This window comes from Nyctereutes procyonoides, unplaced genomic scaffold (genome assembly GCF_905146905.1).
Source record: "Nyctereutes procyonoides isolate TBG_1078 unplaced genomic scaffold, NYPRO_anot_genome, whole genome shotgun sequence".
NCBI classification, from domain to species: domain Eukaryota; kingdom Metazoa; phylum Chordata; class Mammalia; order Carnivora; family Canidae; genus Nyctereutes; species Nyctereutes procyonoides.
In genome coordinates, this window is record NW_026575125.1 from 115,367,311 (window position 1) to 115,379,939 (window position 12,629).

At 65.7% G+C, this 12,629-nt stretch overlaps 1 protein-coding gene across 1 annotated transcript; it reads right to left on the reverse strand.

Annotated features, from left to right (window-relative positions):
* Window positions 1-2,192: 2,192 nt before the first annotated feature.
* Window positions 2,193-9,854, reverse strand: LOC129518124 (melanoma-associated antigen 8-like). The gene is made up of 2 exons (XM_055338135.1): window positions 9,684-9,854; window positions 2,193-3,233 (listed from the first exon to the last, which is right to left on the reverse strand). Exons 1-2 carry the CDS (start codon window positions 9,852-9,854, stop codon window positions 2,193-2,195), a joined length of 1,212 nt encoding a protein of 403 aa, XP_055194110.1.
* Window positions 9,855-12,629: the final 2,775 nt, after the last annotated feature.

The window sequence follows — 12,629 nt, forward strand, 5'->3', positions numbered from 1 at the left end:
TTTATTATAAAAAAAAGAACAAGATGAATAAAGGAATAAATGTCAATCATATATATATAAAAAAGAAAATATCAGTGAGGGTGAAAAAACATGAGACACACCTAACTCTGGGAAACCAACAAGGGGTAGTGGAAAGGGAGGTGGGTGGGGGATTGGGGTGACTGGTTGACGGGCACTGAGGGGGGCACTTGGCAGGATGAGCACTGGGTGTTATGCTAAATGGTGGCAAATTGAACTCCAATTTTTAAAAAAAGGGACATAGATAATAATTCACTAATACCCAGATGTGCCAGACCTGCCGCACCCGCTGCCACCATCTGGCCCTATTCCGCTCCTCCGCGGCCTTCCTGGGCTCACCATGGGCCCTGCCCTCCTAGGTCGCCTCTGTCCTGGGCACCAGGGTCCCCGCCCCCACAGGCACTCCCTGTGCTCCTCCCCCCCCCTCAGACCTGGCAAACTTCCCTTCTGACCTGGCTCCTGAGCTCTGTGGGCTCCGGTCCCCACCCCCACAACCCAAGCGCATTTCCCGGGTGGCCGCGTGTGTCCGGCCTCCCCAGGGCCGCCCCCCAGTCCCGAGGTGGGGGCCCAGTGCCTCCATCTCTCTGGGAGGAGTGGAGGCATGAAAATGGGATGGGGGACCCCTGCAGTTCTCCCTCAGGTCCTCACCCCGCTCCGGGGAGGGCCCCGGCCTGTCCTGCCTCTGGGAACCCGAGGCCACTGCCCCAGGCCCCAGCATCCAGGCATCAGCTCGAGGCCGAGGCCCCGCCTGGTCTCTCCTGGTTCCCGATAGGCCCCCCCCACCCCCCACCCCCGCCTCCCCGCCGCCCTCCGGGGCCCCTCCCCTGCTCTCCGAGCACCCTCCCAGTGCACCTGCTCCCCTGGGGCCTGCTCGCCTGGCTGCCCGCCTTCGCTCAGCGGGGACCCCAATCCGACCCCCCACGCGAGGCCCTCCGCTCAGACCTCCGAGGCGGAAGTCAGCCTATGTCCCATCCGGACCTCGTAGCCAGGGGTCCCCAGCGCTCCCAGCACACGGGTACTGAGGAGATGGGCTCCGGGCTGGGGGGTTGGGGGAGAGCAGGCCGGCGGGGCCCTCCTTCAGGCTGGGAGGTCAGGCCCCTCCTGACCTCCCTGGGCTCCTCCCGGGACTCTGGCTGGCCTGGGCCTGCCCCCCTCACCTTGCCACACAGTCTGCGCTCGTCCCACCCCCCCAAGCCTCAGGTCCCTGCTTCCCCACCTGGAAGCAGAGTGGAGGCCGGCCTCCGTCCCCCGCCCGCTGCTCGCTCCTCAGCTGCACAGGAGGAGTCGCGCTGCCCACGGAGACCCCGGGCCCCGGGGCCTTGGCCCCTGCAGAGCCTGCCCCCCTCACCCTTCCACCCCTTGGGGCTGGCGCAGGCCTCAGGGCACCCCTCCCCACCTCCCTGCGGGCCGGCGGCCTCTACACACAGTCCCCGAAGGCGGCGTGGCCCCGGGCCCCTTGTGTCCTCACTGCGCACACACAGGGCCTTGCAGGGAGCAGAGCTCAGCCCTGTGTGGCCTTGAGGGAGCCGCCAGCAGGGCTCCCCTGGCCTCCCGCAGGCCCTTTCTCGTCCTTTCCGCCAGCACGGCCCATGCCAGAGCACACTGGTCCGTGTTCCTCTGGCATTTTCAGGATGACAGACCAGAGGGACAAGAATGAAGAACAAACAACCTTTTACTTTTTTTCTCTATGTCCTGACCCCATCACTTGACGACATGCTTTCGCATTTCCAACCAATTCCTCCGCGGATGCCTTGGGATGTGGGTCCAGAGCCCAAACACGGAGGCAGGCGGGGTCGGCCAGCTGGTTTCCAGGACAGGACAAAACTGTTTAACTGTTGAACTGGGGAAGTACAGAGGCTTCGTGGGGGATGCCCCTCGCACACATAATCTCTGAAGCCTACGAAACCCTCGAACCTGAGCAACGTGTGAGAGCCTCCTCATGGTAACCAGCTCTGGATCTCGGGGTCACGGTAGAGAACAGGCCCCCAGAGGGGTTCTTTGCCCTGCTTCCTTCCTCCGACCCTCCCCGCACTCCTTAGGAAGCCCAGGGCTGAGTCTCGTCCAACATACACACGCACCAGCAGCGGCAGAAGGGATGCCTCCCTTCGGGCCCAGACTAGGGGACAAGCCACCGACCCCACCCGAGGCTGGAAGGGCCTAGCCGCTCCTAGGGCTCAGGCCCCCTCTTCCTCATCACTCCTCCTCTCCTCCTTAGACTGGGCTGGGAAGTACACCGGCTGCCTGCTATTGATGTGCAGCAAATACTCCATGACCCGCAGCTTGCTGGTTTCCTCGTAGGCCCTGGGCCCCCACAGGAACTCGTAGCGAGTAGGGTCGCTGCCCGCCACCTGCCGGTACTCCACGTAGCCTTCCTGCACCCAGACGTGGGTGAGGAGGTCCCCAGGCTCCCCATAGATGAGGTGCTGCTTGCCGGCAAACACTCCTATGACCCCCACCGCCTCCCACACCTTCTCCTCGGGGACACAGTCGCCCTCCAGGAGGATCACCCCCAGGAGCAGCACCAGGAGGCCGGTCTTGGGCAGGCCCTGCTCACCGCTCAGCATCCCATCATAGCTGAGGCCCAAGACGGTGACCAGGACGTAGGAGTGTGCAATAGGATCCACTTCAATCAAGTCTAGGCCAAAGACCAGCTGCATGCACTCGGACGCTTGGCCCCAGATCACTGGGAAGTCGTCCTGGTATTCTGGGGTGACGACCTCCAGCATCTCTGCCTTGCTGGTAGGCTGCTTGGTGCGATACTTGTGGAGCAGAAACGCTACCAGGTCAACCGCCTTCACATGGAACCCCTCCTGGGCCACGGGCGGGGCGACTTCCGGCTCCACCCCGGCGCCCCACCGCTCCTCATCTGAAGTGCTTAAGCTGTCTTCAGACTGGCTCCAGGGAGGGCCTGCCAGGGCACTGGGGGAGGGGCAGGCCCTCAGAGGACTCTGGGGGGGACTTGGGGACCCAGCAGCAGACCCCTCCTCTGGGGTGCCAGGGTACAGGGCGAAATAGGAAGAGGAAGAGGAGGAGGAGGGGGAGGAACCCGAAAACAAAGGGGAGTAAGTGGAGGAGGGGGGAGACAGGCCCTCTTCCTCCTCCTCAGCCTCCGACAGCTGCGCATCTACCGGGCACTGGACCTCTCTTGGGTCTTGATGATCTTCCTCATGCTTCGGGAGCTCATTCCTCTCCCCCAGAGTCATGATGACTTGTGTCTGCAGAAGAAGGGTTATGAGCAGGTGGGGGAAAAGGGACCCAAGGGCCTGGGGGAGAGAGGTGACGTGGGAACAGGGCTAGCGAGGGGAGGGTGGGACCTCGGTTGAGGAAGGCACCCTTGGCAGCTGTGATGAAGGGGACTCCGGGTCTCTGCTATCTGGGCACCCTCCGGCGACTCCCTCCACCCCTACCCCCGAGCAGCCTTTGCCCTAAGAAGCTGGAGGAGGAGATCAAGGGCCTCCTCTGCTCTGTGACTTAGGTCTCCTGCCTCAGACCTAGGCCTTCACCTCCCAGTTCCTGCAGCCCCTGCAGGAGGGAAGCAGGGGATGCCTCAGGGTGCAGACTGGGAGCCCCGCCCTGGGCCTCCAGTGTGGGTGGGAGGGCTGGCTTGGGCTCTGGGAGGTCCCCACTTGCAGCCCGGGTAAGTCCCCTCCCTGCTCACTCAGGGGACTCACCTTTGCCCTGGCAGGGCCTGGGCCCCACCCCTATGCTGGCCTGAAGCAAAAGTCTCAGAATACGACCATAAAGCCCCGAGACTGAGCAGAAGGAACACAGGGTGTCCACATCTGGCCACGCACTCCCAGGGCCTCCCAGATTCCTGGGAAGGGGCGGCTGGGATCCTGCCTCCACTGACCTGAGTCCAGACCCTCAGACCATGGCCCTGGCCTCCCTGAGAGCAGGGATGTGAAAATAAGAAGGGGCTCAGCCCTAAGGGCCATGAACCCAGTTCCCAGGGCTGACAGTAGGGGCAGGCCAGGTGTCTGTGGGGTCCCCTCCTTCTTCTGACAATCAGGGTCCACTCACTCTTCTCTCCGGGTCCTCACCTGAGACTCTTGTCTGTCGCACTGATGGGCTTCCTCAGGTAACCTGCCTGCTGTCCTCTCAGAGCTGGTCCTCACCTCCCCGAGAGCTCCAACAAGCTTGAGAAGGCACCTCCTCGGATACTGATTTATAAGCAAATGGAGATTTGCCCTCGGTGCACAGTTCCTGGCTCTCTGCTCTCAGACTCCTGGAATTTCCTAAGGGTGGGGAGTAAGGAGGGTGTCTTCTGTTACGTCCCTGAGGTGGCTCCAGGAAGCCCCTTGGGATAGGGCCTGGTGGCCAGGAGAACCACCCAAGGCCAGTGGAGGGATGGAACCTTCAGCCCCACCCCCAGCCCCAGGGAGGGCAGAGGGGCTGGGGATCGGGTGATGGAGCCTCCCCTACACCCCAGAGGCACAGGGCCAGAGAGCTGGCAGGCTGGTGAACTGGGAGGTGTGGGAGGGTGGCCACGCAGACGGAGCGGTGGCTCTGCACCCCTTCCCACGTCCCTTGGCCTGTGCAGCTCTTGTGTCTGGCCGCTGCTGAGCTACATCCTTTCATGATCCACCAGTGATGGAGGAAGTGACTTGTGCGCCTGCGTTCTGTGAGCTGCTCCGGCCACTTTACGGACCCCAGGGTGGGCCTGGGGACACTCTGCCTTAGAGCCCTTTGGTCTCAAGCACCCGAAACAATCCCAGTGGCCGCTGAAGGCTTGGACACCCCTGTAGGTCGAGCCCGTGCCTTTGGAATCTTGAGCACCGCTGACGTGCTTCCCACGCCGCCCACCAGGCAGGCCGGACTCTGGCCGTCTTTTCTCTTGAGATAGGGCTGGGGGTCCAGTCGGTCCTCCCTCGGGGCCTTCACATTGCTGCCTGGGGGAATCTTGGGATCCTCCATCTACGGCCGTGAAGTCTCCTACAGACCATGGGCCCCACATCCCTGAGCACTCCCAGCCCTCGCTTGGGATCAGGCCCCGTCCAGCCCTCCCTATGCTGAGAACAGGGAACCTGGACTCTCTAAGGGCCCTTCTCTTTTGAAGGTGGGGGAACCTCCATACCCTCAGTCTTCCCAAAGGGTCCTTTGCTTGACACCTGACAAATCTTTGACCTCTTTTCCCTGCCCACCACATGTGGCTTCTGCTATTGACCTGAAGCCACCCCTCTGAATGGAGACTCACCTCCCGGAGCCCAAGAAGATGGGTGCATCCAGCACCTGCAGCCACCCCGGAAAGTGGTGTTTGAGGATGCCGAGGCCGGGACACCGGGGCCCACTCTGTGTGGGTGGGGAATCCCTTCAGCCCCTTCAAGGTTCATTTCGATTCCCTGCAGTGCCTGCAGCTATCTGTACCCACCCTGACCATGCACCCTGCAAAGCCTGTCCTTCAGGACCTTACCACAGAGGTGAAAGGGCTGGTGCGGGAGCAGCCTGGCCTAGAGAGACCCGAGTGGCCAGGGCAGCGGGGGGCAGCGTCGGGCTCGGCTGCCAGGGCTCCCCTGTGTGCTGGGCTGGGCGGGCCTGGTGAGGCAAGGTCCTGGCGCCAGGCTCAGAGAGAGCGAGCACCTCACCTGGACCAGTGGCACCTGCCCACACGCGGTGTTCCTGTGCTCTGCGACCTTAGCGCTCCCACCTCAGACCGAGGGCTCTGCTGCCAGTTCTTGGAGGCCCTGCAGGAGGGAAGCAGGGAGCACCTCAGGGTGTAGACTGTGAGCCCAGCCCTGGGCCCCAGTGTGGACAGGAGGGCTGGCTCCCATCCTGGGAGGTCCCAGCAGGCCAGGCAGGGCGGTCCCCTCCTTGGCCTCTCAGGGGACTGCTCTGGCCCCTGCCCTGGCCCCAACCCAGGCCCCATCCCTGGCCCCTGGCCCTTGGCAGGGCCTGTGCCCCAGGCCTCTATCAGCGAGCCTGAGGCCAAAGCGTCCCCACAAGACCAGGTTGCCCCGACTCGCCACACGAGGAGGCCAGGGGACCGGCTCTGGGCAGGCCTGCCAAAGGTCTCCAGGGCTCGTCCAGAGCCAACAAATAAGGGATCACAGATCACGGATCACGCATCAGGGGAGGGATGGCCCAGCTCTGGCTTCCCTCTGGGCTGGGATGGGGCGCCTCTCGCTCTTCACCTGGACCCTACGCAAGGCCTGGGAAGACTCCCTGGCTGGCCCTGAGGCCACCCTCCTTGCACTTTCCTTGCAAGGGCCCCTGCCACGACCCCCCACCAGCCAAAGTCCAGAGAAATCAGTCGGCCCACCCGTCCCGCCTCTCCCCATGGCCCACACAAGCGGCCGGGGCGGCCTGGTCCCCAGGGATCCTGCTGAGGAAGACATCCCTTCATTTCTCACCTCGAGCCCCGCCAGGGCCGGGACCGGGGCCAGGGCAGGGCACCCGCCTCCTCTGCTGATCTGAGTCCAGACCCTCAGGCCCAGGCCCTCCCCTCCGAGTCCAGGGATCTGGAGAGGAGGAGGGGCTCCGTGGGACAGGCCCCACCACCCCATCCCTTCCCAGGGCTGCCAGGGAGGGGCACCCAGATTTCGGGGCCATCCCCTCCTGGGCCTGAGGGCTGTCTTGGGGGCCACTCACCCCTTCAATGTGGGGGCGGGGGGTTGGGGGGGTCCCCGTACTGACTCTTGGCAGGCCCCGGGACTCCTGGGTATCTATTCCCCGGGTGGGCTTGCTCCCAAGCCCTGATTGGGACCTCTCCCAGCGGGGTCCTCACCTCCCTGAGAACTGGGAGAGGAGGGGGAGGTGGCAGCAGTCCTTGCCCTCCACCTACATTCCACCCAGTTCACAGAGAGCTGGGAGCGCTGGTTGGCCCCTCTGTCCTGGGCTAGGAGTCCACTCTGTCCTCAGGGTGCTCATGTGTATTTTTGGCAGGACCTGGAACTATCCCTTCTCACCTGAGTGTGCATCCCACCCACAGGCCAAGGCCCCGAACACCCTGGGACCCAGCGGAGAAAGCAGGGTGCTCACTTTTCTTGACCCCTGGCCTGGCCTTGCAGGGCTGACCCCAGGGGCAGGTTTTTGCTGGGTCCCCTATGTTTGGGTGGGGGTCTGCTTAGTCCTCCCTCAGGATCGTGAGACTCCACCCTCTCCTGACCTGAGGCCACACTATAGGACCAAGGCTGGCACCTCCTGGGACCCTGGGTGCAGAAGTCAGGAAACAGGTCGGCTGCTCCCCTCCTCCAGGGGGATGGCCAAGAAGGTGCCCAAGGGCAATCAAATCACTGTCTGTTTTAGGCTCTAAGGTCCTCAACTCTCACTCTGCACCCCTCCCGGACGCCAACCAGACCGGGGACCCTGCCCTCAGCTGTCCTGAGTCCGTTCTCCTCTGACTGCCCCATGCATGGCTGAGATCCAAGGCCAAATTCGGGGTGCGCCTTAGGCGGCCAGCTGCTCAAGGGCCTCCCATTGAGGACTCTGTGCTGGGGACCAGAGTCCCCTCAGTTCTCCGAGGGTCCTCACCTTGACTCTGGCAGGGTCTGGGCCCTCCCTGCTGCCAAACTCAAGGACCTGCCTCTTACCCCCAGCCCCAGCCTCTGTGGGTCCCGGAGGCGGAAGCCCGCACACTCTGCTTGTCCTCCTTCTGCTCAGGGGCCCCCCGGGCCTGACTCTCCCAGGACCAGCCCCTCTATCCAGGGTCTCCCAGGTCGTACCTCTGGAGCCTTCCATCCAGTCCCACTCGCTCCTGACCCTCAGTTTTTAAACCAGGGCCCTAGCCTTGGTCAGGCAGTCCTGACACGCTGCCCGTGGACAGGGCACACACAGACCTCCCGGGGCCGACAGCAGGGCCAGCTTTCAGGGCGCTGGCCCTCTTGTGGAGTCCGGGCGCCTCCCTGAGTCCTCCCTCGGGGATCTCCACTTGCCCGCAGCACATCTGGTCCTCTCTTTGCCGTCTCCAGGCCTGTTCCCTCAGACCAAAGCCCTCATTGCCCCAAGAACCGCGGGCAAAGACTGTGAACGTCACAACAGGCTACCAAGTCTGGGGAGTCCCCGGGCTGATGGCCGAGGCTCACACAGGTTCCTTGGGGTCCCTCTGTACCCCATCTGGACTCCCTGGATGGCCTGTGCCTTCGGCTCTGCTGCCCGAGAGCCCTCCTTACGACAAGCTCTGTCTCACGACCCGGAGCAGAAGTCAGCACCTGCCCCGTCTCATCGTGCTCCCACCCAGGAGCCTCCTGGGACTGACTCCCTGCTGGGTCCAGGGTCCCTCAGTCCGCCTACTTGTCCTCATCTTGACTCCAGGAGAACCCCGGCCCTCCCCTGCTCTTTCCACCAGTCCCCCTGTCTCTCTGAGCCCCAGATGTGGAGGTCAAGGCAGCCCAAGTGTCCTCTGCCCAAGATGGGGAGCTTCCCTAGGTTGCTGCTCGGGGTTGACATCTGTGGGGAAGCAGGCCTCTGTTCTGGGGTGCCTGGTCCCTCAGGCTTCCCTTGGTTGCTATCTGGACTCCCCAGACAAGTCTGTGCTGGGGCCCTGAGCCGATCCGAGCCCTTTCCCCTCGGACCCAGGTCCCAAGATCTCTCCAAAGGTTCAAGCATATTTCACTGGACACCACCTCCATAACCAGGGGCCCCCAGGGCTGCAGCAGGGACGGAGTAGCTCTATCTGTCATGGGATGGGCCCTGTCTCCTCAAAGGGCCTGGGCCCTCCCCTCTGCCCACCTGAGGCCCTGCTCCTGACACCAGGCCTCTGGATGCTCTGAGACCCGGATGTGGCTGTCTGGACTCGCCAAATGCCCGTCTCCTCCCCGGCCCACGAGGGGCCTTCCCAGACTGTCCTGTGTTTCTCCGTCCTCCCTCTGCAACCTCATGGGGAATTCCAGCAGCACCTGGGCACTCCCCCTGCCCACCTGAGGGAGGCCCTGTTCCGACACCAAGGCCTCCTGACTCCCCGAGATCCAGATGCCGACGCCCGGACTCCGCCCGTACCCCACCCCCCAGGGGCCTTCCTGGACTCACACTAGGACCCCACCACCTAGAGCACTCCTCTTTTCTCCCTGAGGGTTCCAACCTTTGCTCAGGTGACTGCACGGCCTCCTCTTTGCCCACCTGAGGGAGGCCGCGCCTTAGGCCTGTGTCTCAGAGACCCGGATGCGGAAGTGGGGCCTCACCACGTGTTCCCACGCCCCCCGCCCCCACGACCTTCCCGGGACTGACTCTGGGCTGGGGTGCGGGGTCCCTCGGCCTCTTCCGCATCCTCACCGGGAATCCCAGCAGCACCCGGGGCCCTCCCCTCTGCCCACGTGTCCTAGTCCCTGCTCCTGATGCCAGGGGTCCCCAGTGTCTCGGGAGGCCCGGATGTGGAGGTCTGAGCACCCATACTCCCACGTGAGAGCAGATCCCCATCCCAGGGGGCTTCAAAGCCCTTATGACCCTCTGACGGGGTGCTCTTTGTTCCTGTCAATGGCCGATCCCTCGGTCCCCTTAGCCCCGCGACCCTCCCTCCACCCACCTCAGCTTCTGCTCCCGCCAGAGCAGGCCTCAGGCTCTCGGGTACCCGGATGTGCCAGGCCTGCCGCACCCGCCGCCATCATCCGGCCCCATCCCGCTCCCCCGCGGCCTTCCCGGGCTGACCGTGGGCCCTGACCTCCGCCGGGTCCCCTCTGTCGTCCTCAGGGTCCATCCCTCAGTCCCCATAACCCCGGGACCCTCCCCCCGCCCACCTCAGCATCTGCTCCCGCCACACCGGGCCTCAGGCTCTCGGGTACCCGGATGTGCCAGGCCTGCCGCACCCGCCACCACCATCCGGCCCCATCCCGCTCCTCCGTGTTCTTCCCGGACTGATCGAGGGCCCTGTCCTCCGTCGGGTCCCCTCTGTCGTCCTCAGGGTCCATCCCTCGCCTCCCCTTAGCCCCTGGACCCTCCCTCCACCCCCCTCAGTGCCTGCTCCCACCACACCAGGCCTCAGGCTCTCGGGTACCCGGATGTGCCAGGCCTGCCGCACCCGCCGCCCCCCTCCGGCCCCGTCCCGCTCCCCCGCGGCCTTCCCGGGCTCAACGTGAGCCCTGCCCTCCGCCGGGTCCCCTCTGTCCCCCTCAGGATTCATATCTTGCCTTCCCGTAGCTCCTCAGCCATCGCGTCTGACCACCTAAGAGCTGCTCCTAACACCTAGTCTCTCAGAGCCCGGACGCGGAAGTGGGGCCTCACCACGTGTTCCCATCCCCCCCCACGACCTTCCTGGGACTGACTCTGGGCTGGGGAGTGGGGTCCCCCGGGCCTCTTCTGCATCCCCACCGGGATTCCCAGCAGCACCCGGGGCCCTCCCCTCAGCGCACATGTCCTAGGCCCTGCTCCTGACGCCAGGGGCCTGCAGTGTCTCGGGAGGCCCGGATGTGGAGGTCTGAGCACCCATACTCCCACGTGAGAGCAGGTCCCCATCCCAGGGGGCCTCACAGCCCTGGCGACCCTCCGATGGAGTCCCCTTTGTCCCTGTCAATGGTCCATCCCTTGCCTCCCCTTAGCCCCTGGGCCCTCCCTCCGCCCCCCTCAGCATCTGCTCCCGCCATAGCAGGCCTCAGGCTCTCGGGTACCCGGATGTGCCAGGCCTGCCGCACCCGCCGCCACCATCCGGCCCCATCCCGCTCCCCCGCAGCCTTCCCAGGCTGACCGTGGGCCCTGACCTCCGCCGGGTCCCCTCTGTCCTCCCTCAGGATTCATATCTTGCCTTCCCGTAGCTCCTCAGCCATCGCGTCTGACCACCTAAGAGCTGCTCCTAACACCTAGTCTCTCAGAGCCCAGATGCGGAAGTGGGGCCTCACCACGTGTTCCCATCCCCCCCACCACGACCTTCCCGGGACCGACTCTTGGCTGGGGTGTGGGGTCCCCCGGGCCTCCTCCGCATCCCCACCGGGATTCCCAGCAGTACCCGGGGCCCTCCCCTCAGCCCACATGTCCTAGGCCCTGCTCCTGACGCCAGGGGCCCCCAGTGCCTCGGGAGGCCCGGATGTGGAGGTCTGAGCACCCATACTCCCACGTGAGGGCAAGTCCCCATCCCAGGGGGCCTCATAGCCCTGGCGACCCTCCGCAGGGTCCCCTCTGTCGTCCTCAGGGTCCATCCCTCGCCTCCCCTTAGCCCCTGGACCCTCCCTCCGCCCCCCTCAGCATCTGCTCCCGCCACACCAGGCCCCAGGCTCTCGGGTACCCGGATGTGCCAGGCCTGCCGCACCCGCCGCCACCATCCGACCCCATCCTGCTCCTGCGCGGCCTTCCCGGGCTCACCATGAGCCCTGACCTCCGCCGGGTCCCTCGGTCCCCTTAGCCCCGCGACCCTACCTCCATCCCCCTTCAGCATCTGCTCCCGCCACAGCAGGCCTCAGGCTCTGGGGTACCCGGATGTGCCAGGCCTGCCGCACCCGCCGCCACCATCCAGCCCCATCCTGCTCCCCCGCGGCCCTCCCGGGCTGACCGTGGGCCCTGCCCTCCGCCGGGTCCCCTCTGTCCCCCTCAGGGTCCATCCCTCGCCTCCCCTTAGCCCCTGGACCCTCCCTCCGCCCCCCTCAGCATCTGCTCCCACCACACCAGGCCCCAGGCTCTCGGGTACCCGGATGTGCCAGGCCTGCCGCACCCGCCGCCACCATCCGGCCCCGTTCCCCTCCTACGCGGCCTTCCCGGGCTCACCGTGGGCCCTGACCTCCGCCGGGTCCCCTCTGTCCTGGGCTCCTGGGTCCCCGCCCTCTCACCGCGCCCCCACAGGCACCCCCTATGCCCCTGCCCCTCTCAGACCACTGCCCCGGGCTCCAGCCTCCAGGCCTGGGCTCGAGGCCGCGACCCCGCCTTCCCCCGGTCGTCTCTGGGGGTTCCCGACAGGCCCCCCACCCCCCGCCGCCCTCCGGGGCCCCTCCCCCGCCCTCCGAGCCCCCTCCCGGGGCTACCTGCTCGCCTGGCTGCCGCCGGCCCGGGCCTGGCCTCCTTCCAGGGGACCCCACTGCGCCCCCTCACACGAGGCCCCCCGCTCTCTCAGACCTCCGAGGCGGAAGTCGGCCCACGTCACATCCGGACCCCGTGCCAGGGTCCCTAAGGGCTGACGGCACGTCCGCTGCAGGTGGGCTCCGCGTGGCGGTGGTCGGAGGACAGGGCGGGAGGCTCCCTGGGTCCTCTCGCGGGTCCTCCCTCCCTGGCCTCGGGCGGGCTGGGGCCCCGGCTCTCTGCAGACCTCAGTCCGCGCCCCTTACGCCGAGCCTCTCAGGCCCCGACGTCCCTGAGCGCCTGACGGATGGTTGCTGCGGCTCGGGCCCCACCGGCTCCGCGGGTCCCGGGGCGGCCCAGGGCTGCTGGCAGGGGCACCGCAGGGTTCGGCGGCCCCCAGCGTCCGGGGACAGGTGGGCTCTCAGTCCTCACCCAGGAGGCCCTCATCAGGACACAGGCCTGCTGTGCGGCCGCGGCGCCCATAGCCCCGGGGCAGGGGCCGGGAGGAAGCGCCCCTTCCCGTGGGGTCCCTTGGCCAGCAGCCAGACTTTAGAACCGTCCTGTGAAGGGTTTACTTTCCCGGGGGCGGCCGAGCAGCCGCAAGGGTGTCTAGGGGTGTCCAGCATTGCGGGGCCCACTGCAGGGAGTTTCCCCCTCACGTGCTGCGTCATCGGGACAAACACAGCGCCCCTCGGTACCTAGTG